The following is a 26593-nucleotide window of genomic DNA, read 5'->3' on the forward strand; positions in this document are numbered from 1 at the left end:
TATTTTGTTATAGCAGCCGCCTGAGCTAATACAGGCATAAATTAATGGGATGGATACTGATTATTGCTGGGTCAAGAACTGTAATTACGTAAGTCTTCTTTTACCCTTCAGTTACCTTGTTCCTCATAAGTTTATAAATTCAAATACAGTGGCAGAATAAGACAACCTTGTTAAATCATCTACCCTATAAAAAGTGTTGAAAGTAGAAATATGACACTGCTACAGTAGAAGTAATAACTATCATGAGCTGATAAATGATTCGAAGCAAACTTTACGAATGAAAGAAATAAAGTCTCCCATTGGGCAGCATATCTACTTGTAACTAACTCTGAGTCCCCAAAGACAGAAAAGATGTGCTTTCTATATCATGGGAAAGAGGAAAAAGGCATCCAGCTATCACTGTAAAGCATAGGTGCATAGGATCATTGCCTTGGGGCTCCATGGCCTCTTCTGTTTCTCTGTTGTGTATGGATCATGGTAACTCCATTACAGGGTTATTACGAGAGTGAAATAAGTTTATATATGAGGAGTACTTTGCAAATGTTTGTCATTATCCTGAAAAACATAAATGAGGAACTTCTTGAGTGACACTCTCAGAAATCTCTTAAAAATTGTCTCCCCCCAAAATAAAAAGCACTTTAAATATTGATCAGAACTGACAAAATACATCAAGGTACATTAAAAACAATGGAATAGTATTTAGCCATGATCAGCATGAAAAAGAACAAGGCAAGTCTATATGTAATAGTACAAATATATTCCCAAGATACATGGTTACATGAAGCAAAGCAACTTGCTGAACAGTATGCTTCAAGTAATCTCATCAATATAAAAAAGTCATAAATATATAATCAAAGTGCATTTACCAAACCGTTCATAGTGATTATTTAATGTGATTAGGTGAGAAATTTTCATTTTTAATTTATATAGTTCTACTGTAACTTTTATAATTAAAAATCAATAAATTATATTTTTCAAAAACTTTTGCATATAAGAAATTAGAAGATGACTTTGATGAAATAGATATCACATTTAGCTGCCTTAAGAGAAGTGACATCATCTACAGACCAGCAGAGAATGTTCTAGAAGTCACTAAGAAAAATGAATAGAAAGGAGAAATAAAATAATTCTCAAAGCAAAAACTAAAACAGTAAAAACTTAATAAGATCAAACATGAAAAATTAGCTTGATGTAGCCTCATATTGTTGAACTGTTCAGCACCTTTTGGTAATGACTAAATGCTTCTCCTGCTGGTGAGTATCCAGCTGAGCTGGCTTCTCAGATAACTAACACATCTACACCAAATGGGTGAGACTCCTTGTCCTTCTAGGGTTTGACTTAGCATCATCCATATCTGACATATTCATCTAAAAAATGTAGGTATTTATTTGGCCACTAAGTGAACCCCAAAAATGGAATGAAGATTCATTACTCAGGACTTGAAGACCCTGAAACATGCAAACAAAGACCCTCCCTGGGTGAGTCAGTGAGATAAAAAAGGGGAATTCTGACCTCTGTCGCCCAATAAAACGTATTTATTTCCTATGTGAAAACATGTTTGTTGCCCTCATGATCTCACCCATTTCTATACTTCAGGCTAGAAAGAAAGCTCTTACCTTCGGTGTTTTTTACCAAGGAACACAATAGGGCAGGAACCACTTTAACGCACAGGTGTGATACCCATCCTGTCTTCAGAGTTGGCTGAGAAATCCCAGGCTGATATGATTTCTTCCAGATCTAGAGTCCAATAAATAAGATGCAGGCCTAGTTTGCCATACCTTCTCCCAGAATGGCAATGATGTTATCCACAGCCTGGCCAAGTCAGGGCTCCCTACCTCATGGCAGTAGGCACCCCCTGACCTCAGATCAGGCCTTCAAGAGGATTTGCAAGGGGAGACCGCATAGTCGGGTATTTCCCTCACATGCAGGCCCAGCTCCTGACGACAATTTCTCCACCACTCACTCCCTCCTGTCCAGTGTTCTAAGTCTTCTTACTCTCCCAGATTAGGAGGCTGTGTTTCTCCAGTCACGTCTGAGAAGCCTGAGCTCCTTAACCCAGAAATAGAATGCTGACAAGGCAGCAAGTCCCCAGAGACAGCACGAGGGATCCTCACTGAAGCCACACAGGAGGCCAAGGCATTTTCCCTGGCATCTGGCTTTTCTCTGTTTGCAAAACGTGATTGAAACATCCTGCCCTTTCTTGTTTACTCCTACTATGGATACTTTTTCCCCTAGGATATAACCTAAACTGTTGTTAATCACTATTCACAGACAACTTACTGTTTCAATAAATCTAAGATGCTCATGTGTGTGCTGGTAGGTACTAAATATTCCATGAGAATTTACAAAGAAATTTATACTCTATTTACTTACATGTATTTAGTAGGTCAAGTTTGTTGTTTTTCAAATCTTCTTTATCCTTATTTGTTTTTCCTGAGCTGCTCATCTTTGAAAGAAAATTTCTTGAAGTGATAGTGAAATGGTAAGAACAGATTTAGCAATTTATTTTTATATTTATGACTAATTATTAGATTAAATCATATGAATTGCCGCTGGCAATTATATAATTATAATATATGAAAGTTTATGGCTATTTTCTTGGTAGAGAATAACTTATCAAAATAAAATATCACTCTGCCCTTTAAAATCCTTTTTGCCTTTCTTTTGTCTGATATTAATATTTTCACACTTTTTGTGGGCCCAGCACACTTCCGCTGCTCAACTCTGCTATCTTCAGTTTGTTTTTTATTAGTAGTTGACTACTAATACTTTTTCTACAAATTTTATCAGTTAGAAGACTGATAAAATCCTATATTATTGAGAATATGAGAAAAAGGGCCCTCTCCATATACTACTAGTGAGAATGTAAATTGTTTCATTTTCTTGAAATTAAACTAGATTAACTTTTAATTGTGACATTAAATAATGTATTTACTTTATTAAATTACAAATTTATAATACGTAAACCTTTTGGTCTAGAAATTCCACTTTTAAGTACCTTATAAAACTAAATATCACACAAAAATGTATATAAGAATTTTTATGACCATATTATTTTTTATCATAAAATATTAGAAACAACTTAAAAGTTTAAAAATTGTAGAATGGTTAAACAAGTTATTATACATACATATGGGGGAATACTGCATAGTCTTTTTTTAAAGTAGATCAATATCCTCTGTCATGAAAAGACGCTTAAATTTTTATGTGAAAAAGGTAAGCTGCTGAAATATATATATATAAACTAACTTCAATTTTTTAAAAAATGTATATTGTGTAAACCACATTTTCTAGTTTCCATATTGATCCTTTGACATCTTGGGACCTCTCTGATCAGACAAGGACTGCCCCTCTCAGGGTTAGCTGATCCTAGAGATGGCAAAGGATTTTCATATGCAACCAACTGGTCCAGTGCCTTTTTAGGGGCTGTTATACTCAGGGCAACTATTGCTCTGCCCTAATCACCCCAAGACCAAAATCAGACAGCTAGCAGAGGTTCCTACACTCTGGAGCCCAGGAAATTTTCAAATTAGCCAATCCTGGACCTGTTTAGCATGCTTAACTCTTGTGGCCACACATTTCTTCCCTCAAAAACCTCAAAAAGGCTCTTGCACACAGTTTCTCCATCTCTCTGCCTGTGACCAAGCTGGATGTTGCCCCCTGCGGGCATGGTGTGCCCCACTCCCCTTGGAAACCGTGAGTCATAAACTATCTTTTCAATGGCGATTGCCTCCTGATGTTGGCCTCACCATACGTGAATAAAAATAAAGTCTACATTTTAAAACATATATGCCTAAAAAATCTTGACGAATACAGACAGCAGTTATCTCTAGGGGGCACTGCTGGAGAGTGCTAGCTATGAGTGGGGAAGAGAGGCAAAAGATTATACTATGTACTACTTGATTTATTTTTATTGGTATATATTACTTTTTAAAAATTGGATATTTTAAAAATAAACTCCATCTCCTAAGCAATCACCAAGCCATCTTGATTATTTTATTAAAAAAGTTTTTTTTTGCTTTTAAAAAAATTGTATTGTGATAACACTCAACTGAGCTCTACCCTCTTAATAACTTTTTAAGTGTACAATACAGTACTGTGAACTGTAGGCACTATGTTGTAAGGTAGATCTCTAGAACTTATCTTGCATAACTGAAACTGTATACCTGTTGAATAGCAACTTCCCATTTCCCCTTCTCCCTAGGCCCGGGTTTCTAATCTGACTATTTTAGATAACATGTGAAGGAGGAAAAAGTTTTCCTCGACTCTCTTAGGGTCCCTAGCTAAGCCTTAAAATTAAACTGACAAAGATAGATTAAAAGGAGAAAAGCATACAAGTTTATTTAATATAAGTTTTATGTGACACAGGAGCCTTCATAAAGAAATAAAGACCTGAAGAAACAATTAGTCCTGAGTATTTTATGCTATGTTAGATGAAGAGCACACAGTCCTGGAGGAACACCACAGTTTAAGGAGTATGAGGTAATTGTAAATGGGGAAAAACTCAGCAAGGCCTCTTTGTTCGGATTCTTCTTGATGTCCCTTTGTCCTTGGAGGTTAAGGATGCTCCTTTTCTCCAGGTATAGAGTAGCTACCTCTTGCACGAGGATTTTATGACCTGTTTTAGGGAAGAAGGATAAAAAGAAGAATAGGTCAGAGTGATCTTCCTCCTTCTGCTTAAAATACTCAATATGCCAAGGTGCCATATTTTGGGGTAGAGTGTCCTGAACTCCATCAACCTCGTATAAGTGGAATCATGTAGTATTTGTCCTTCTGTGACTGGCTTATTTCATTTAGCATAACTTCCTTAAGGTTCATCCATGTTCTCACATATGACAGGATTTCCTTCTTTTAAAAAAAAAATACACACACACATACACACACACACACACACACACATACATTTTCTTTATCCATTCATCTGTGATGGATATTTGGAATGTTTTCACATCCTACAATCCATCTAAGTTCATATCTATGCTACTATAACATCAATCTAACTAGTTTTCACTTTTCACTTATTAGCTCCCTCCAATGCACTCTCCATACCTCACACAGAATGAACTTGAAAAAAAAAAATCACTCATACAGTTCTTTGATTTCCAGATACTTTGGAGAGATAAATATCCTGAAAAAACATTCCCTCTACATAACTCCTAGAATTGGTAAACAAACATCTTTCTTAAATGCATAATGTTTAGTTGAGTTTGCAAGTAAGGAAGTAAAATCAGAGAAACAAAAGGGAGTAAAGAGGGAATAGGAAATAAAGAGGAAACTTGGAAGGTACACTGGCACTGAAACTGTGGTGGCTCTGAGGGCATTTGCTGGTGCCAGTAACTTAGAACCTCAGGTTCTTTGACAACTGCCTCGGAAGTTGGAGGAGAAAGGGACAAGGACTTGAGTGCATACAGGATGAAGAGTTAAAATGTCTCAGCCTGTGCAGGGAGTGGGGTTCTTTGTGAATTTGTAACAATACATCTGCCCTGTACAATATAAAATTGAGGCTTTAATTTATGCTACCTGAGTGTTCTAAGCAACCACAAGCTGAAAAATTAACAAACACACATCCTCTCTGGGGGGTGTGCCATCAACCCGGGCCTCCGGAATTTCCAGAGGAACAAGAGTTCACAATCCAAAATTAAAAAACACTATGCAAACCTCCATATGGGAGAGTCAGCAAAAACAAACAGCAAAATCAGACACCCAAGGACTTGATGATGGAATTTATAAGTAGGATATAAAATAAGTATAAGTGATAAGAAGCTTAACAAAGGATATCAAAACAAGGAACAAAATGCTAAAAAAAATATTGGCAGGTTTGAAAAAGTACTGACCAATTCATCTAAAATAAAAATATTACCCTTGATATTAAAAACTCAATAAATTCGAATGCAATTAGCATTAATATGATAGCTAGGTGGAGGGCCAGAGAAGGGAAGGAGCAATTGGGGAGATCGTTTTATGAATTATATAGATGTCTTACCAATGTACTGTATAATTGAAACTAATTTAAATAAATTTTAAAAATAAATAAATAAAAACTCAATAAATTCATTGAAGAAATATTGATTTATAGAAAAGAAATATTTTAAAAATTCCCTGGAATACATCATTGAGAGAGAAATCCACCTCTCTCACTTTTTCCCCCCGAAAATTCCAGAAGGGCTAAGAGACACAGGGTAGAGAAGAAATCACACACATATTTAGAGTTCAGGAGAAGACCCAAGAGAATGTACAAGAGCAGTTCTTAGAGAGAAAATAACTGAGCATTTTCCAAAACTGAATAGAAGAAATACATTTGAAATGTAGACAGCACAACAAATCCCAAGCAAGCTAAACAGAAAGAAATCGACATTTAGACATATCGTAGTGAAACCACATGGCAGAAAAGACAAAGATCTAAAAAATAACCAGAGATTTAGATTACTTAAATGACTGTCCTGCTTAAAAGCTCTCACGGGCTTTGCTTCACCTGGTTAAAATTAGGGTATTCCCCAAATTTCCATCCAAAAACCACAGGATAATTTCTAAGAAAAGAAGAATGGCATGTGACTAATGAGTAGAAATTTCTAGTGTCCCTCATAGTATAACACGTCTGGTGACAGTAAACTACTATTGAGATTTGATTTTTAAAAGGGCATTGGATGATGGAATTTTAATAACATTGATCCAACACTGTCCAAGAAGAAACATGAATATTTGGGGCCACAAGAGAGGCAGGAATAGTGTGCAGAAATGACCTGTGCTTGGCTAACATTTACTCCAGACATTGCATTTTCCTTCATTCTTCTGCTATGCTAAACAAGAACATCCAATCAACTCCATTTCTCAGACTTTCAGCTTTTCTGACTTCATCCTCAAAGAAGTTTCTTTCATATACACATAAATTCAAATTCTACAAAGCATCCGTGCACTCTGAATCCTGACATTTAACATAACACCTATGAGAGCTGTTACCTGGGGACAGCTGTTCCTACCTACATGACTTCGGGGGTAAGGATGTAGGGAGAACATAGCACTAAATATCTTGGAAATTGTTAAAATTTTCTTCACTAACATCTTTGTCAACATTTTATTAACTAGTGACAAATGACCATCAGAAAGAATTTCGTTTCATATTGTTTTCAAAAAGCGGTAAGAAAGTAGCTATTTAGAAAAGGGAGGTATATCGGGTTTTTAAAAAACATTAGAAACATAAAAAATAACATGGAATCCTATCACATGGAAATACATGATCAAAGGTTAGACTAACAAACATTCAAAAAGACTCTTTGCAAATGAGAGCTCTCCATTTCTTTTACAAGAATCTTTTCCCTCAGACTCTTCTAGAAACACTTCATAATAAACAAAGAGCTCAATTCTTTATAAGCTGAGGTATGACAACATAGCTATGCTATGGTGAGAAGCCTGGGTATGGTTTGACCTCCGAGACCAATTATCTTTGAGCTGTTGGAAGACAAGATAGTTGAAGCTTAGAGAGGAGCAAGGAAAACCATGAAGGAAAGGAATGCAAGACGCTTGTTACTCATTTTACCAAAACCAGCTCCAAAGTGATATTTCTGTTCCCTCCTCCGCCCCCAGTTGAAAAGTTTAATGAGGAAGGAGCCTATATTCCTTATAAAATAATACAATCCTTTCGCTTTATTTTTTAAAATGTATCTCTTCAAGACTTTAAAAAACTATCTGTAAGGGAAGAAAAAATAAATCCACTTACTTCAAACACAGATTTGTAACATTCCCACGATAAGTAAATGATAGAAACATCAGGCCATGTTTACAAACTCGATCAGGAAGATGGCCAATCAGCAGGTGGCTGCCTCGAAGTTTTCAGGAATAACAAAAGACTCCGGTTTTTTCTTCAGGTCTTCCCTCTCATCTATGGGCTTACTGATGCTTAAGATAAATTCTGTAATTGTCCTGTGCCTTCAGTATCTGTCTCCTCATGTTGCAAAGGTGCTGAGCCTGCCTCACTTACTCTGGGAACACATAAGTCTCACCAGATATTTCCCTGTCCATGTAAGTTAAGATACAACACTTTGCTCTGAGAGTAGGTTTTAATACGGAACAAAGTGCACTGGGCACCGGAAGATTAGCTCTCATAAACACAATTCAAAATAAATACCTAATAGTAACATTAATCTGACGTAAATGACAATCATGTGCCAAATGCTGTCTGAAAATATTCTATATGTAAAAATGTTAAGGATATTACCATCTTCTGTGAGAAATACTAGCACACACACATACACACCCCTGCCCCCCGCAAAATAAACTTTATCAAACCTTTCATAGCGCAGGTAAATTCACTCTTCCACTTACTTACTTTTAACCCAGGTTTCTGATTCTCGTCATGTACTTGTCTGGGTTGGCAGCACTCATTACTGTAGTATAAACTGTGTAGCTGAAAATAATGAGAGGAATTTTTATATATACATAATTTTCCCTAATATTCCAAAGAGAAAAAAAAAATTACCAAGCCCTTCTTTAATACTTGGGAACTTGGACAAGAATATAAATGGAGGCCTCTATATGTCAGAATATTTAAAATTTATAATTCAAGTGACCGCACACTCAAAGTGCTCTTCCCTACTATTTTGACAATACTGTGGAATGCCAAGTTCAAATTTAAAATTCTCAGACTCCTCAGAGTTCTATACTATGGCAGTGAGGGAGAGTCATTGGCCCTCACTCCTTGCTCTGCCCTACCCTACAGCTGGCACACATGTGGACACCTCAGCCCTCACATATAGGCTTCATGAATGGTCCTCAGCAAACAGCCATTCCTTGGCCACCCACCAGGCACAGGATGTCCGCAATGGGTGCACACCACCATCAGGAAAACACCCACCCAGGGAAGTGGACCGCTTGGGCTCTGGAAATGGACTTGATGCTGTTCAGGCTGAGAATTCCCGGGTCCTGGGTACTTGGGTCAGACTGGGCGGGCAAATGTCCCTGGCCCAGTGGATTTCTTATATCAAGGGAGGGTCAGAGGAAGGCAAGAGTGGGGCCTCTAGAGCTCAGGAATCAAGACAGGGGGCCCACTTGCCCGATCTAAGGATGAAAAGTACAATGTCATTTATTAGGAGACCTGAACAACTTGAGCACATGCACACACACATACACACACACGCACACAGGTCCCATCCCTTCACTGCTTTCATCTGCCACTTGTCCTGGACACCAGTTGTGATGCACATTCAAAGCATCTAGAACTGTGTTGTTGAGGAAGAGGCAGAATTAGTGACCCTGGGCCCCGCAGCTGAATCATACACCTAGCTGAAAACAGCACTATGAGCATGTGCAGAGCTCATCCAAATGTAATGGAAGTTCTCTGAATAAAGGCCTTGGCTGATTACTTACTTTAGTCATAGTTCTATTCTCCATCACTGTGTTAAATTTCCTCTGCTTTTAGCCACAGCACAAGATGGAATTCTATTGTAGGTGAATGTAATTTTGTAGCACAGCACAAGGGAGCAGCATAGAGCTAACTGCTTCTGTTCAGACATTTCTATTAACCTCACACACTGAACAGCCTTAGTTGACGGAATCACGACATGTAAAGGACTTGAGAAGGATCCGTGTTAAATCTAGCTCAATGGTGATTATCATTTAAATGTAGTTCCTCTTGGTTTTCAATTATACAATAGAGAAAAATGTTACCCTGTAAACTGTTTATAATTTCTAACGATTCTGTTTTGACAAAACATTTCATATGCCACTTATACATTCACAGCCTTTAACTCAAGTAACCCCACATCTGGGAATTCAGCCAGGGAAATAACCCATAAGTAGGGGGGTAGGGGGAGGGGGGGCGGGGAGGAATGCACAAATGTGCTTATTTCAGAGTTTTAATAAAGGAATAGCTAACAACTGGAGAATGCTTAACTCAATGACACTACATTCAAACAGCTATGATGCAGCTATTTAAAATGATAATGGCTGGGAGAAGTAGGTGGGGTAAAAGGGGTCAACTATGTGGTGACATTAAAGAATAAAAAATAAAAAATAAAATCTAAAATAAAATCATAAGGGCTATTCACAGCATGGAAAATTCTTTATTAAAATAAATATAGTAACTATCTTATTATAAGTTTCAAAAGATATAATCATTTATAGAATTATTTTTAAAACTAAAATAAAACAAAAATAAGTTTTTAACCCCCATTTTTAAAATGAATATTAAAGGGCAAAACTGTGCTCTACTGGAAGGGGCACAGTCGAGTGTGCAGTTGGAGGTGGCTTCTACAGGCTGGTGACAGCCAAGTGTTAAATACGTAGGAAGTTCACAAGCCAATTGTAAGCTTGAAATAGGCCAGGTAGGAATATTTACACCATGGAAGCCCAATAAATGCTACAAATAAGGAGAGTTTTTTGATTTTTGCTCCCCTCACTCCACCAAAGAGATAGTTTACTAGCATGCTACTGAATACCACTTCTTACCCAAATAACTCATTTGGTAGAGTGGTAAAATAGTTTTTTCTGGGTTTGGCTGTTAGAATATTGTTTATGGAATAATTTTTTTTAGCATTAGTCTTTTTATCAGGCCATACTTAAAGAAACAACTTTGGAAGAATTATTTTGAAATTATTGTTCAAAAGTAAAAAGTATAACACCAGTTTTGAAGATGTTATTATACCTAAGAATCTTAAAGCACTCATATACAAAAGTTATCCTGGAGGCCATCAAGAAAACTGCTATTTTGTGTCTGTGTAAAAGAGGGCCATTTCAAAGAAAAATAAAATCAATTGGGTATTTGAAACTAAAAATCACTTTACAGGTTTTATCTGCATTAGGCTATTTCTTGAAGAACACCATTTCAACGTTCCTGCCTTGGAGAAAGCAGAAGTGAGAATGATGAACCTAGGAAATGCTGAGTTTGCGAATTTATTAAAAAGAAGATATAACTCTGTATTGACTTGCAGATGCTTCTTCTTTTATTTTCGTAAATTAAACCTTACCACACTAAGCCAAAAAAGATGCCAGCACTCCTAATGAGCTGATTGCAGGTGTGGATAAGGCAGTCAGGCCCCTTGAGGTGAAGAGCGGGCTGTTGGCCCAGTCTTGCTGTGATGGTGACAATGGACCTTCAGAGTTTCCTGTGACAGCTGCCTCTCAAATTTAACTAAGTTTCCTGTTGCAGTGGTAGCCACTTCACTTTAGAAAAGTATGTGGGTAAAACCCCAGGCCGTAGACCTGAGAAGCCACTATCAAGGATAAACGATAACTAATGCAGTAACTTAGGTACTGAATTATCTGTGAGGTGGCAGAAACCCCCCAGGAAGACAGAGGAAAACCAAAGGTGTCTAAAGTTTAGCTCCAACAGTGAAATTAAGGAGCTCCCAACCAGCGATGGCAGACCCCAGCTATCAGGATGATTTAGGATGAAAACGTCGCTTTCGTTTTTTTTTCATGGACTTCTCACCTGACTTACGCTATGTTTGTTTATCTGCCCCTCCTGGGCCAGTAGAATGCTAGTCCCATGAAGGCAGAGGCTTTGTTTCATTCGTTGCTGTTTTCATAGCACCTAGAAAGCTCGCTTCAAGGGTCCTTAGATCCCCACTGAGGCAAAGAGTGTGTGAGCCCACTGTGTATGAACAGATGTGAACAGGTGTCACTTACTTGTTATAAACCGGAAACACTGACAAAACCTGCAGAAGAAAAAATCATATTACAAAGACCATTAAAATGGAGAAGAAGTGCATGTAGAATATCAATAGGAAGAATAAAACCACTTAACACTTTAGCATATCTGGGAGTGACAGAGTTAAGACTGTTGAATCCCTTCTCCTTTGAAACAATGAACATATATTACAACTGAGCCCTTTTCTAATGCAGAAAAACTTAGGTGAATGTGGGTACTTTAACCTGTACAGAAACAAGTTCAGAAAATGTCATCTGACTTTTTTGAAAAATGTTTTCAACCAGGTAAAACTTTTACTCTAACATTTTCATCTACCACATTTGCTTGATTTCAGAGAATTTTTTGTAATCACTATCAGCAAAGACACCAAACAACTGGACAAAAACTGACATCACGATGCAAGTTACCTGGAAGAGCGTCTCCAGACTGAGGTTCGCCTGGCCCGTGGCATTAAGGGCTTTGATGGCAGGTGTTCTGTGAGGACAACGGTCAAAGGTCACTTGGTGCTTCAGGAAGTCCTGAATCCCACCAGCTCTCCTTTTAGGAGACTCAATGCAAGGCCTAGCCTCATTTTCCTCAAAACAGATTCTGGCCCCCAACTATGTTTCCTCCCTAGTTCCAGACCCCCATGGCAGAATTAATTCAACAGTCAGGCCCATTGGACCCAAGTGCTCAGGGAAGCCGGGCGCGTCAGAATGTATCACTGCAGCATTGAATAGGTGCCACCAAACACGGGGTAATATCTGCTCTTCAGGGACACACTGACATAATTCTAGACGTTTTAAAGTTAGACGAGGCAAAGAAAGTCCCCAACTAGTTTGTTTATTTAAGTATGAGAAATATGTTCTCCTTCCAAAAAGGTCTTACACAGAAAACGATGAATCTTTCTCTATCCTTTCCTTTTATAGATTGGTGAACAGAGGCCCAAGAGGCCACCCAGTGAGTCATTAGCAGAACTGGTGGTGGAAGCTAGGGCTCCTGATCCTGAGGCCAGGCCAGCTTTACCCTCCCAACACCCAACCAGCTGCCAGGAGGCTCTGCCCCATGTTCTCCACCACATACTACACTCTCCCATCCTGGCCTGGCAGAGGGGGCCCAGGTATAATTTCTGAGAGGGAATAGCACCTGTCAACCTCTCCAGTTCCCATAATAGGAGGGACACATTCTCCTGAAAACTCTGCAAATGGGAAAGTGTACAGAGGCCTACCTTCGGTCGTCTTTCTTAGGCACTGGCTTCCAGTGGTCATAATTTGTCTCAACTCGGAACCACCTACAACAGAGCACACTACCTTGTCTTATCCAGTATCACTGGGGACACAGCTACAGAAGAAATACATAACAATTAAAAATACCTCCAGGTTTTTCAATTAAAAAAAGATTATTGATACAAAATGACCCGAGTCTTTCATTCTACTCACGCTCCATTTAAAGGATCTAGAGGCCAAATGTCCATTGGGCCACCTCTGTTCCTTGTGATGACCACTCCCTCCTGAGGGGACGTGCCACCAACAATATAATACACATCAGCAATAAGAGGAGTCTTGGACAATCTGTAAACAGCTGCATCAAAGTTTTCTGATTCACTCAGGGTCTGAAGAGAAAGACAAACCTGCATTTAGCATCATTATAACATGGCAGTTGTATACACCAATTGATGGACAAGTGGTCTAAAGCAAAATCTCCTGATATATTAAACCATGGCTAGAATCTTGAACTGCTCTGACCTCATCCTCTTGCCACCAGGGCTCCTGAAATGGAAGAAACCTCAGTGGGAGGCCAACAGCAGTAGGATTTTTCTCATAAAAGGAAAGAACTGTGCACAATTTCTAGCCCAGCTCACCAAATATGGACTGTGTGCAACCTAAGCAGGTTATCCTCACAAAGAACTCCCATGTTCCCTCACTTATTCGTTCTTTCAGCAGATATTTCTTGAGTACCTACTGTGTGCTAGGTGTAGGGAGAAAGCACTAAGTACAACTGACCCAGCCTTGTTTTTCTCAAACTTCTACGGAAAAAGATGCTGTAGAAGTCATAGCAGGGCATCGAGGAGGCATCTCAGGGAGGTATTGTGTGAGCTGAGGCCAAAGAGAGAAACAGAAGTTAGACTGGTGAAAGTGGTGGTTTCAGGGTTGGGAGTGGGGTGGGGAAGAAGGTTCTAGTTCAGTGGAACAGTTTGGCAAATGCTTGGAGATGAAAGAGAGCATGCTACATTAGAGCAGTGAGCTTAACTGGTGATCAGTTACCCCCACGGGTTCACGAAGCCTTCCAAAGGTCTGTGGTGTGGATATTTAGGGATTACTTTCTAAATCTTCAGCTTCCAAATGTGCTCCTCCCTCAAGCTGATCTGCTCGTGGACATCCTGCAGTAGAGGACCTGACCCTCCAACTTGTACCTGCACAGTCACTCTTCTACCACGAAAGAAGAAATTTTCTGCTCACTCATCCTGAACACTGCTCAGGCACTGTGTCAAGGGCAGGGTGGGGATAGGGTCAAACAAAAGAACAATTCAAAATACTACTGTCCGCAAAGGCGCCATCATTCGGCACCATGAACAATCAGCCCACAGCAGGGTCATGTGCACTTTTCCCTGCTTTATACATATTGCATTAGGGATTTAAACTTGAGTTAGTTTGTTCTGAACTCAGCAAAATTATAGTGAGGCAACAGGAGTGATAACACATTTTTTAAATTACATCACCTATACCATCCCCCAACTACTAGCAAAGAAGTCATTGCCGCTAACAGAATTATATGAGAAAAAAAAAAAAAAAGCAAAAGAACATCAGGAAGAAATACTGAAGGCCGTGCTGACTTATTTCACCCAAGCACAAAGTCACGGCGGCGAGACATGTACCTTATCTGTTTATCTCAGGAAATGGAGGAAATGGACAGTGACTGCTAATGGGTACAGACTTTCTTCTTAGGGGAATGAAAATGTTCTAAAATCAATTGTGGTGATGGTTGTATAACTCTGTGAATATACTAAAAACAAGTAAGTTGCATCCTTTAAATAGATGAATGTATGACATTTATTTATTTATATACCTCGACTAAATATACCTCAACCTTGTGGCCCAGCAATTCCACTCTTAAGTACTTACCCAACAGAAATAGATACATATGTTTACGAAAGGAGTATGCAAGAATTTCTAGAGCAGCTTATTCATAATAGCCCCAAAACTGCCCTATTGCAACATTGAAATCTGTGCTTACCACTTTAAGTAGTGTCGTTTTATTTTTGATACTTATTATCAAAAAGGTTGATATGCATTTTGCAAACCTTTAGATGCTTCTTCATAAAACGACATTGTGAAATGACAGAGCATCACAGCATGAACACAGTTTAGAAGATGAAGTTAGGGTGAGGTGGGCTCAATGGTCAATATACTCACAGTGCGGATAAGCCAGCTGATCGGAGAGTGTCTCTGAAAAAAGGCAGCGATCACATTCTCCCACCACCAGCCTTTGTCTGCCAAGTTAAGGAAGAAACAATAAGTATATACACAAATTGCTGCTCAAGTAGCATTTTTTAAGTCTTGTTTTTTTCCCATAATGCAAGCTGATGGAGAAGAAAGGATAATGGATAAAGGCTGATTTTACCAGCATCCAGTGTTTGAAGATGAAGCCCAAATTTCATAGTAACCATAAAAACATGTTATATATATATTTTATATATATACACATATATTTATATATTTATACATATTTATATTTATTTATATTTTATAATAAATATTTATATATTTATATATATTCATATATATATTTTAAAAATCATTGTTTCCAGGCACCAAAGATTCTGAGATTCTGAGTTGTGTGTGCGTGTGCGTGTGTGTGCGTGTGACACACATACACAGAATCTTTAGTGCTTGGAAACGATAAGTATGTTGGAGGAAATCCCTCTATTAACTCCTCCAGGCGAAATAAAATTGTGTAGCTATCAAGAGAAGTGGCTTGGTAATCATTAGGAAGACTGTAGAGAATACATATCTTTCAGAACTTAAGTTTGATTTGGGCTCATATATATATTTTTGTGTGTGTGTGTGATAACTGATATTTTTATTCATTCACACACATCAGAATAATAGACAGTAGATTAGAACAGAGAGTAAATTTTGTCAAGTAAAGAAGATAAAGACAAAAATTTAAAACAACACATACTAGAAACAAGAATTTTTCTTAATACAAAAACTAAGTAGAATCAAGTTATTAGAGCAAAGTACACATTAAGATCATATTTACTGCAATCACAGCCATTTCACATGACAACCAGACTCTGAACAGAGAGGCCTACTATTTGAGATTTAAAAAAATCTATCTATCTATCTATCTATCTATCTATCTATCTATCTATCTATCTATCATCTATCCACCTACTGACTGACCTACTTACCTATCTAGGATGCAACCCCTTTATTCACAGTGACCATATTTTCAAACCAAAAATTAAGAGCCTAACTGATGAATCCAAAACTAACCTAAAAAAACAAATAACCCAATACAAATAACTACCATGTCTGAATTTCACCTATGGGCTCGTATTTTTTATATATATTTTTAAATTTTTTTTGGCGAGGCAACCCTTGGTTGACCTCACAGATTGCAAGGACCTTGTCGGCTTACAATCCTGTATTGTTTATTTTTTACGCCTACAGCACCTGGTCTTCCTAGGTGGTCTCCCATTCAAGAACTAACCAGGCTTAACCCTGCTTAGTTTCCAAGATGAGGCAGGATTGGGCTTGTTCAGGATGGCATGGCTGTAGACTACAGGCTCATATTTTTTAAAAATACAAATTTACAATCATTCCCCAAAATTACTTTCAACATCTTTAAAAGTCTCTGTAATTTTATTCCCAAAGAATAATTTTCATTCAAGAAACAAGCATTGAACATCTATTATGTGCCTGCACAGAGATAGCTGACTCTGTCTTGAAAAGCTGACTCTACTTTAAAACTAATCCACCTAAACGCTTGGCCCCGGTCCCCTTTTCCTAGGTGGACTCTGAAATGTGTAGGCCCTCTCAATGTTTATTTTTAACTTGCCCTGGTGCCAGAGCCCCCAGTATCTGGTCTCTTTGTTTTCCTCAATTATCTCCACATTCCTATTGGAGTATGTAAGTCTATATCTTAGGAGGTAAGTTCTCTGTTAAAACTCTTTAAACCCACAAGCTGGATTTGTCTGCTTCGTTCTCTGGCCTCTCGCCTCCTTTGGCTTTTGGGGCCACTTTGCATATACAGCCTTTTCACGAAACAGTGCCATATCCTGACTTGGTCCAGACCCTTGGGATTTCAAAGTCAACAGAAGAAACTAGTGTACTGAGGAGAATGAAGAAATGAAATGGAGTCACCATCGTCAAGCTGCATTATTACTGAATTTCTGAAACCAAACTGGGATACTTTTGAACTTTTCAGTAGTGTATCAATGCCTGGAGAAATAGATAAATCCTGTAAATAACCCCATGAAGAACTTAGGAAAGAATGTCCACATGTCCAGACAGCCCGACATCCATTACCCAGGACCCGGACATCTGGAAGACTACCATCCCAGATCAACCCAGAGGCTGAAAATGAAGACTACTTTTTCTCAAGAATGTACTTTTTTCTATAAGAACGCCTAGCTTTTCTCTCTTTTTCAGAAGTGTCTGGGTATTACCTAGTGGTGTATCTGGTTTACAAACCCTAAGACCCTTGCATAAATCTTTGCCATTTAATTCTAGCAAAGCCTCCTGACTCTTTGTCCTCAGTCAACAGTACCATTAGACAAACAAGATTTGGGCAACTGTAATAAAGAAAATAAAACAGAATAATGTAATTGTGAGTGATAAGAGAGGATTCCTTTCAAGAGGAATGTAAGGACAGCCCCTCTGAACTGTGGATGTTTGAGCTAAGATGAGTAGACTATTCCAGACAGAAGGCATGGGTTTCAGGACCTACGTACGGCAGGCACAAGCTTGGCGGATGTCAGAAAAAGAAAGAATGCTGGTGAGGTGCAGGTGGAGGGAGGGAGAAGACAGGTGTAAAACAAGGTACAGGAGGTGATCGTGTAGTTTTGAGGTCAGAGTCAAAACTTTGGATTTGTTATAAGTGAAATAAAAAATCACTGTAGGTTTTAAACAGGGGAACAGCCTGATCATCCTAGCTGCTAGGTAGAGAAAGAATTATAGGCGGGTGAGAAGCAGGTAGACCGGATGGACAGCAACTACAGCAGTACAGGTGCGATGGCAGCTAGCCTAGTGATGGAGGTAGACAGAGTGGACAGGGACAGTCTAGTTTTGGTGGTAGAGCTGACAAGACTCAGAGAGTGAGGGGTCAAAGAATTCTCCTGGTACAATCAGTTGAAAAGTGCCATTTCCTGAAACACGGAAAACCAAGAGAGGAACAGATTTGGGTGGAGGTAAAGTGAGGACAAGGAAATGGGAAATGAAAAAGGCAAGAGATCTGCTTAAGCATGTTAAATGTCAGCTACTTAGTAGATATGAAAGTAGAGATGCTGAGAAGGTGGTTGGGTGTTCCAACCTGGGGCTCAGAGGAGGTCAGACCTAGAGATGTGACAATAACAACAAATGCTCCCACAGCCCATACTTTGTAGCAGGCATTGCTCTGAGTACACCACATACATGAACTCATTTCATCCTCATAGCAGCGATTATCCCTGCTTTCCAGATGAGGAAACTGAAGTACAGACAGGTTAAACACCCTGATCAAGGTCGCCCCACTAGCGAGTTACAGCATCAAGATATAAACCAAGGCTGGCTAGCTCTGGAGTCTGAGATTGTAACCACCAGATGGTTAGTGAAGCTTCCCCATACTCTGTGCCTTTAGTTAGTTCTCCCCATGTCATACCCTTTCCTTTCCTAGAGTAGTCAGAGGCAGTGTTGGCACTTTCCATTAATACCCAGAAACTTAATTAAATAACTTATTTCCATTAACCAAGAGGTGTTGTTACCTTAGTGTTCAGGTATTTTAATTCAATCTTAGCAGACTAAAATATAACTAGTTTTCATTAAAATAACGTTTTAAAAAGCTTTAAAAGTTTTTTTAAAAGCCATTTCACAGTATTTAATTAAATGTGTATGTTACAGAATAACTCAGTTATTTTTAAACTGCTCATATCTTAGGTTCTACTAATCAGTTTGTTAAACAATTTGAGTCACAAAATAATGGAAACAAAGCTCATCTTTTAAATAAAATTACAGACATTCTGTGTAAAATCTTAAAAACTGCCATGCTGTGGTTTGAGTACCATTGGCTGAAATCCAGTCTCACTCATAACCGACATTTGAGAAAATATTGAAGAAATACGTTAGGATAAAGAACTGACTACTATGGACACTGAGATATACTCAACCAGCATCTTCCTGGCAAAGCCTTATTTATATAAAAAGGTAAGAATAAACCTAACCGAAGGGAACAACAACATGAAGTCAATCAGGGATTCAGAAGACCAACACTTCTCCTTCACTCAGCATAAGTTCCTGAGGACAGAGACAAGAGTTCAGTTATCTCTGGATTCCCCATATATTATGGAGCTAGCTGATGTCCCCTAAGATTTGACAGATGTCAGTGGGGCTGTTTAACAAACAGAGCAGTTGAGCCAGGACCCAGATCAATGTGACAATCATGGCCCCCACATACTAGCTGTCATTTCCTCTCATAGCCTTAGTTTCCTCCTCTGAAGAATGAATGGGGTTAATGATACCAGCCTTGCATATCTAACAGGACTGTTGTGAGGCTCTAATGAGAAAACTTATGAAAAAGTGCATAGTAAACTGTAAAGTGCTTTACAGATCTTGCCTATATAATGCCATCATATAGCTCCTAGATTATTGCAATAGCTTCCAGTCTTCTCTTTCCATCTTAACCCAGCACAGTTCAGTCTCTAAAGAGCAGCTAGAGTGACAGTTAAAAATATAAATCAGATCTGTTCACTCACTGGCCTAAAATCCTTAAGGGCTTCTGCTGTGCTTAAAATCCAACTCTTCACCTTGACCCTCACCATGGCCTCAGCCTTCCTCTCCACCTCTCATGTCACTTCCTCCTTCCTCCATGTTGTAACCACACTACCATCTTTTATTTCCGGAATCCATCAGCAATGGTCTTCCTCCAGCTTCTGTAGACCTGGTTCCTGGATCAGGCCTTCCTTGACCCTCTAGCTGTAGTAGTCACCCACCCTTCTTCATTCTCTAGCATATCTTCCTGTTTTACTTTCTTGGTAGCACTTATCACTACCTGCAAACACCTTCATCGCTCACACGCACACTGCCTGTCTCCCCCCTTGTAGTATTGTAGGTGTTCTTCTGTGTTCTGTTGGGTGAGTGGATGAAGTACGTGGATAAAACTAAACAAGGACATGGCTAAAAATGCTTGGGAGTTCACTTCGATTACCTCGTTCATCGCCGGAAATTGTAAACTTGTGTGGACTCTGACCAGTCCATAATCCTACATAGCCAACAAAAGTGGTTCCTGTAAAGGCAATCTGAAATCAAGAAATAAGGTATCATTTTATTATTCCAACCAAATATACATGAAAATCACCTGTTTTGCCCCACAATTTTATAGATTTATTTTCTTATAAGTTCTAACATAATGGAATAAAAACTCTAAAATAGCCTTCTGGAAAGTTAAACTTTGGATAGAATTCAGTGGACCTTGAAAGGGGGTAAAAAGGGCATGTCTTTATTTTCATCAACCTCTAACTGAAATTTCACTCCTTCTATAATGAATGCATGCAATAGATTATGTTGTCATAGTGGTTCTGTCACCAGCAGAAATTGCAAATATTGTCATGTACATAATGGTATCATATATATCTTGATATGCTTGCTATACATACATAACTTGAAATGCCATTCACACTTATCACTACCCTAAAATTATGGTAGTTATTAGAGCCACTGCTAAATTTTACTACTTAATGTGTTAAGAAAAAAATATGAAATGGCTGTATTTCAGCATAATGGGTTTCCTTTGTAATCCCATGTATTTTATTTTATGTATTATAAAACATTATTCTGAGAAGGGATAAACAATCTTCATCAAAGGGGTTCCCACACGAAGAAGGTTAAGAAGCTTCATCCTAGAAGTAGCACGTGGGCTCCAATTTAAAAACTTGTGTTGACTTGATTATAAGGGATAAATATCATGCATCTTATAAGCTCTGTGAAGGAGAAACAAATGAGACTGTTTATCTGTAATAATCATATTTAAAATTTAAATATTTGAAAAATCATTTTACGTATACCTCTCATTTAATCCTCATGATTATCCCATGAGTCATAGGGATCACTCCCACTTTAAATTAAGGCCATAAACGCCAATGGTTGCAGCATACCACTATATTACCCTGAGGAGAGGAACCAAACTCTGTCAATTATTTCAGATACCAGCTTTCGTTTTTTAAAGAGGTATTCAGAACAGTACCCGGGTCATACTGTTCAATAATTTTATAGTTTGAAAAATCAGCAGGCCTAGGTTAATATTTTTCCTTAATCTTAAAAACTTAATCTTAAATCAGCCACATTTTTCATTAAATTATTGATGTCTACCACCTCATCTAGTTGTGAAATAATTTGAGATAGCTAAATTAGAAGGGAAAAATGGGGTGGCCTTTGTTTTATAAATGACCTCTTCCCCTAGACTCACTGAGGGCCTTCCGTGAATTCTCCCCATTTCCATTCATGGCAGCAAAGTGGGAATAATTCTACTTTGCTACTAAAGCCTTTACAAAATGTAATTATATGAAAAAAAAATGTAATCACATGGTCACTTCCTTCGCATGATACACTGACCCTCGTGTTAGTGTCAGTCTTGAAGAGCTGAGCAAATTAAAGTTGTGAAAATCGAAAATCAAAATCACATTGTAGTTTCCAAGAAATTTTATAATATATAATTATAAATAATTATAAGATATAATTTATGAGGTATTTTCTCTTGTAGCTCTGGAAAACTTTTTATTTCTAAATGTCTGTGCTTTCCAATTGTCTCTGCCAGGCCAGGTAACATAAACAAACCCTTAGGTGCAGCAGGAGACTAAATTATAGCTAAAGCTGAGTTTTGAGAAGAAAGGTATTAGGAGGCTAAAGCCTGGGTTTGGTCCTCTGCCACAATACCTCATGTGATTTGGGGCCAGTTAGTCTCTGAAAGGGCCAGCCCCTTCATCTGGAAAATGAGATAAAATGTTGCCTTGTACCTGCCTCACAGGGTTGCTGTGAGGATTAAATGAAGTTCTATATATGAAAATATTTGTAAATTTATGAACACGAGATTAATTATCTTATGGATAACCTGTTCTTAATTTATCATAACAATGTATTAGCCATAAGCCCTCAGCAGAAAGACAATACTCAAGTGTAAATTCTTAAATTTGGTAATAATAACCTGAGCACTGAGAGTAAAGCCACACTAATAGGCTATTTCTCATGGGAGCCCCAAGATAAACAGAGATAATGAAGTAAAAACTCTCAGGGTGAGTTCCAGAGAAAACGGTCGAAATAATGTATTTTTATTGCATTTATTCCTTTGTTTAAAAGAATGTTTGTTCATTGTAGATAATGGAGAAAAGTATAAGGTAATAATTGCAACATTTTAGCAGTTTACCTTTCAAAATTTATCAGGCATTTATATTCTGTCCTTGTTGCTACTTAAACCATTTTTGAAGAAATTCTTCAGCTATATTCAAATTGTTAATAGTGAAGAAAAGGAATGAAACTGGGAAAGGAGAAACTTCCACTTTAAATATGTGTTGTTTAAACTTTTTATGAGAATAAGTTTTTGTTTGTAAAAGCAGATGACTAAATGACTTCTGAATATTTGTGACTCAACCCCTAAATGCAAACAACAAGTGAAATATAGTCTTTGTCGTTAAACAACATCCTTCAAAGCCTAAATCTGGCTTTTGCAATGTCTATTCTGTTTCACGGCAATAACATGCTTGTGCACTCAATGGTTAATGCTGTCTCTCTAAATGTTTACACAGAAATGTGACAATAGTACATATTAGATTATACTTTTAAAGGACCTATGATGAAAATAAAATGATCTAAGTATAATTTTTTTTTAGAGATTATACGTAAGAGGAGTGTCAGTCAATCATACAAAGGACCATTTATTATTTGGCCACTGTTTATCAAACATCACCACATGCTTTGTATAGATTATTTCACTTAACCCTTATAACTATCTCTATAATGTAATTATTAACCACTCTGAGCTGTAGTCTATAAAATGGATTTAAGTGATTTCCAGGTTCACAAAGGAAGGAAATGACAGAAGGAGGATTCAAACCCAGGACTGTCAGACCTGGGTGTTGGGTGTTCCTAGCCATTACACTTCAGAGCCCTTCCCTATTTCAGAAGCAACTGGAACAGGAAAGCAGAGGAAAGAGCTGACTTGACATCATAAGTGAACAACTGATCATATTCTCATAGAGATTTCCCTAAAGAAAATGGATTGACTTCTTTAAGTAAACGCTTAATAATAATAAATCATGCTTCTTTCTATATGTATAATTGATATAAACCTCTCTTCTAGTCTTCTAGTTTTGGTTTTCCATGAATTTGATGGGTTTTTTGTTGTTGTGGTGGTGGTGGTGGTTGTTTTTTTTTCATTTCTGAATCTTATGCTGTAGAAACTATACCTGCCCATTCTTTAAGAATTGCACATCCACAGTCAATTTGCGTAAGAAATCCCCAAATGGATAATCCAGATTCCGGCCATGGTAAATGTGGCCTCTAGAGTCTTGAGCCACAATACTGGTGCAGAATCTGAGAAAAAGGGAAGAAGGTCCAATAGGAATTGAATGAGAAAAATAAGAAAAAGGAAATTTAGTTTTTCATTTTTAAGATAAGTGCTTAAAGTAAAAGTTATTCTTCCTTACAGTGGACTTGTATGCTACATAATCCTTGAGAATATGGATTCACAATTCGAAATGAAAACACAACTGGACACAACTCATCAGTGTTCACTGTTACCGGACCTTTGCCCTAGGCACATATGGCATCAGAAACGTACTGAAGGAGAATTTCATCCTAAATCTAACTCTGAAATTGACTTATTCTGGGCTCAGCTAGGACTGAACTTTGTTTATTCCTCTGTGTAGCAGTGTGTAGTCTATTTAGCGCATCATTCAAAGCTAGCTCAAGCTCACCTCTCTCTTCCACGAATTCCTCAGAGCAAGTATAATGGCACTAAACCATTCTGTTCCACAAATATTTCATTTTGTCTCCTTGGACAAATGGTCAACTCTTTAGGGGCTTGGCACTTGTCCTGTGCCCCTTAGAGCTCTTTGCAGAGCTAATAAGAGAAAAGGATCCTTTTAAAACTCTCAGCCAGAGCGAAGTAGTTAGAGGAAAACAGAAAGAAGTTTGTTAAGATATATAAATGTCCATATTCTCAGGACAAACAGGAGCCAGCTTGCTTTGGGATAGGCACTGTAGTGCACTGGAGATACATGTGCTTCCAGTAGCAGCTCTGACCCCTCAGCATGCACAGCAAGTTGTCCCCTCTGAGGCTTCGTTTCCACATCATAACAGGTAATACATCTCCAGTGCCTGCAACACAGCAGGCTCCATATAGGGTTGCTAGTTTTACCCTGATTCCAAAAGCGATCAGAAATAAGAGTGTGGTCTCCTCCTCTGACAGGAGACTACACTCTGTGGAGCATTACTTCTTTTCTAAGAAACTTTCCTTTTGACTCAAAAAAAGAAATGAGAATAAAACACTTCCTTTGTTAATGCTAGTGGAGATCAATGGTGCTTAGTGTCGTCAGGCGATTCAATATATACCTTTATATCAAAATATTAGAATACCAAAAGTGAGAATATTCTTACTAGAACTTTTACTCCAATCTGCTTGAATATAGTGACTCCAACAAAAGAAGGTAAAAATGAAAATGAGAACTGATTTTTTTTTTTCATTGAGAAAGCTATATGTCAGAATAGGAAAGAGATAAGAGTAGAGATGAGGGATGGCAAAATTAACTTAGTTCAATTGAAAACCAGTTTAACAAGTTTGTGTCTTCTCTGTGACTGAACACATTTTCCTAAAGAAAAAGGCAGTCACAGTGCATTTTAATCTACTCTGTCTACAAACTCTGGGAAAATGGGGGTGGGAGGACAGTAAAGTTTCATTATCCCCAGAACTTTTTTTCATTATCTTTTGGCAGCCAGAAGCTGTAAGTATCTACAAGATGTTATTAGATGAGGCTGGTCTGGTAGCAAAATAGTAAATTCTTAAGGCAGAAATCAAGCCAAACCTCTATTAATTCCAGCACTTGTTACTGAGACAATAGAGACTTCAGGCTCCTCCAGCGATTTGCCTGGGATCAACCATACATTCCATACTGCTTTCACAACTGTGTGCCACATTTTACCATGCCCACTCAGCGCACCAAATATTGGCTGGCCTTATTACCCAGAATAGTGTCCCCTTTGACTGCAGCTCCAGAGGGAACAGCTGGAAAAGAGGAGTCAGAATTACTAGCTACGACAAACGTGAAAGTGCTGGCAGGGGGACAAATAAGTGCTGGCAGGACCCAGCATTATAAGGCGGGCGGGTCACTGGGTTAACTAAATGGTCCAGATGCATGGGGTTAATTCCAAAAACTTCCTGGAAAAGTACATATCGAGCAGAATTTCAAAAGTGGGATGCTACCTGGATTGGTGGAGGGAGAAAAAGGGGTTTCAGGTAGAGAAAAAGTTCGGCTTTGAGGTCAGAGAAGCTGCTTCCCTTCTCAAAACCCACATGTGATATGCTGCTCAGATTTACCCACAGAAGCAAAGAGGAAGCGCTGGAGGTCTGTGCAGCCCAGTCACTGCCCTGTTTTCATCACATTGAAAACACGTCTGCTCTCGCTCAGTGGTGGCAGGAGTCCCTGGAAAGGCCCTGCGTGGGGCACTCACGCGGTGGACTCGTAGGCCAGGTTGACCAGAACGCAGTCGGCTAGGCTGAGGTTCAGGACGTCGCACATGCCGCGGATCTCGTCGATGAAGGGCTGGGGCAGGAGGCGCTCCAGCTCCCCGACCGCCGTTCGGATCACCGCGTGAACCCACTTGGGGACATTATACCTAGAAACGAAAAGTCACGAGGGTGTTTGAGCTGCTGAGAGGTTGGAGGGGTGGAGTGTGTGTGTCTCTGGTGGCTGACCTAAGGCTCTCATCCTTAGTGGTGCGTGCTCGGTGCCTCCCTTCTCCTGACAGCTGACAGCCCAGGCCGCGCATCACCCAAACCGTAGCCTCCAGGAGGGAAAAAGAAAACTTCCACAGACGGAGGAAGGGTGAGCGAGCGTGGTCCCCAAAGGGGCGAGCTGGGGGCCGAGAGGCCTGCAAGTAGCTGACCGACCGGGGCAACAACCGAGCGCCACCTCGACCTGGAATGTGTCGAGGACGGGCGTGCCACCGGTGACACCGAATCTGAACGCCAAACCAGTCAGGGCGGGACCAGCCCAAACCTCTACGCTGCCTATAGCAGCAGCAAATGCCAGTTCTGGTGCCCGCCAACCTGCCCGCACCCGAGGCTGGGGGATGGGGTGGAGAGCAAGGCTGTGACTGAGGCTGTGTCAAGAATCTCGGTTGCAGCACGCCGGGCCGCGCGCGTGCGCGTTCCCCGCCCTCGGCCGGGGCGCCGTGTCCCCGCATTTCCTCACCACGCGCCCGCGCTCACCCGAGGATGTGCGCCATGGCGGCGCGCAAGAAGTCCAGGTCAAAGTGCTGCAGCACCGGCAGCCAGCGCAGCTCGGGCGCGACGTCCAGGCTCACGTTGAAGAGCCGGGGGGCTGGGGGCGCGGCGGCGGCGGTCGACATCCCGGTCCCGGCCAAAGACGGCAGCGGCAGCAGCAGCAGCAGCAGCAGCGCCAGCGCCGGGCGCGCAGCCGGGACCGCGGCTTGCATGACTCGCTCTCCGGCGGCCGCAACGAGGACCGCTGCAGCCACGGCCGGCGCCCGGGGACTCGGAAGG

At 39.5% G+C, this 26593-nt stretch overlaps 1 protein-coding gene across 2 annotated transcripts; it reads right to left on the reverse strand.

Annotated features, from left to right (window-relative positions):
• Positions 1-4315: 4315 nt before the first annotated feature.
• NAAA (N-acylethanolamine acid amidase) lies at positions 4316-26593 on the reverse strand. Of its 2 annotated transcripts, none has more exons than XM_039845482.1 (11): positions 26300-26593; positions 25540-25704; positions 23277-23403; positions 20027-20117; positions 15034-15110; positions 13060-13232; positions 12849-12911; positions 12049-12115; positions 11620-11648; positions 8324-8401; positions 4316-4618 (listed from the first exon to the last, which is right to left on the reverse strand). In XM_039845482.1, exons 1-10 carry the CDS (start codon positions 26524-26526, stop codon positions 8326-8328), a joined length of 1095 nt encoding a protein of 364 aa, XP_039701416.1. In that variant the 5' UTR covers positions 26527-26593; the 3' UTR covers positions 4316-4618; positions 8324-8325. The 2 variants fall into 2 exon arrangements, with proteins under 2 accessions (XP_039701416.1, XP_039701417.1); XM_039845483.1 differs by having other exon boundaries at positions 8320-8401.

Source organism: Pteropus medius, unplaced genomic scaffold (assembly GCF_902729225.1).
Source record: "Pteropus medius unplaced genomic scaffold, Ma_sr-lr_union100, whole genome shotgun sequence".
Taxonomy (NCBI): Eukaryota; Metazoa; Chordata; class Mammalia; order Chiroptera; family Pteropodidae; genus Pteropus; species Pteropus medius.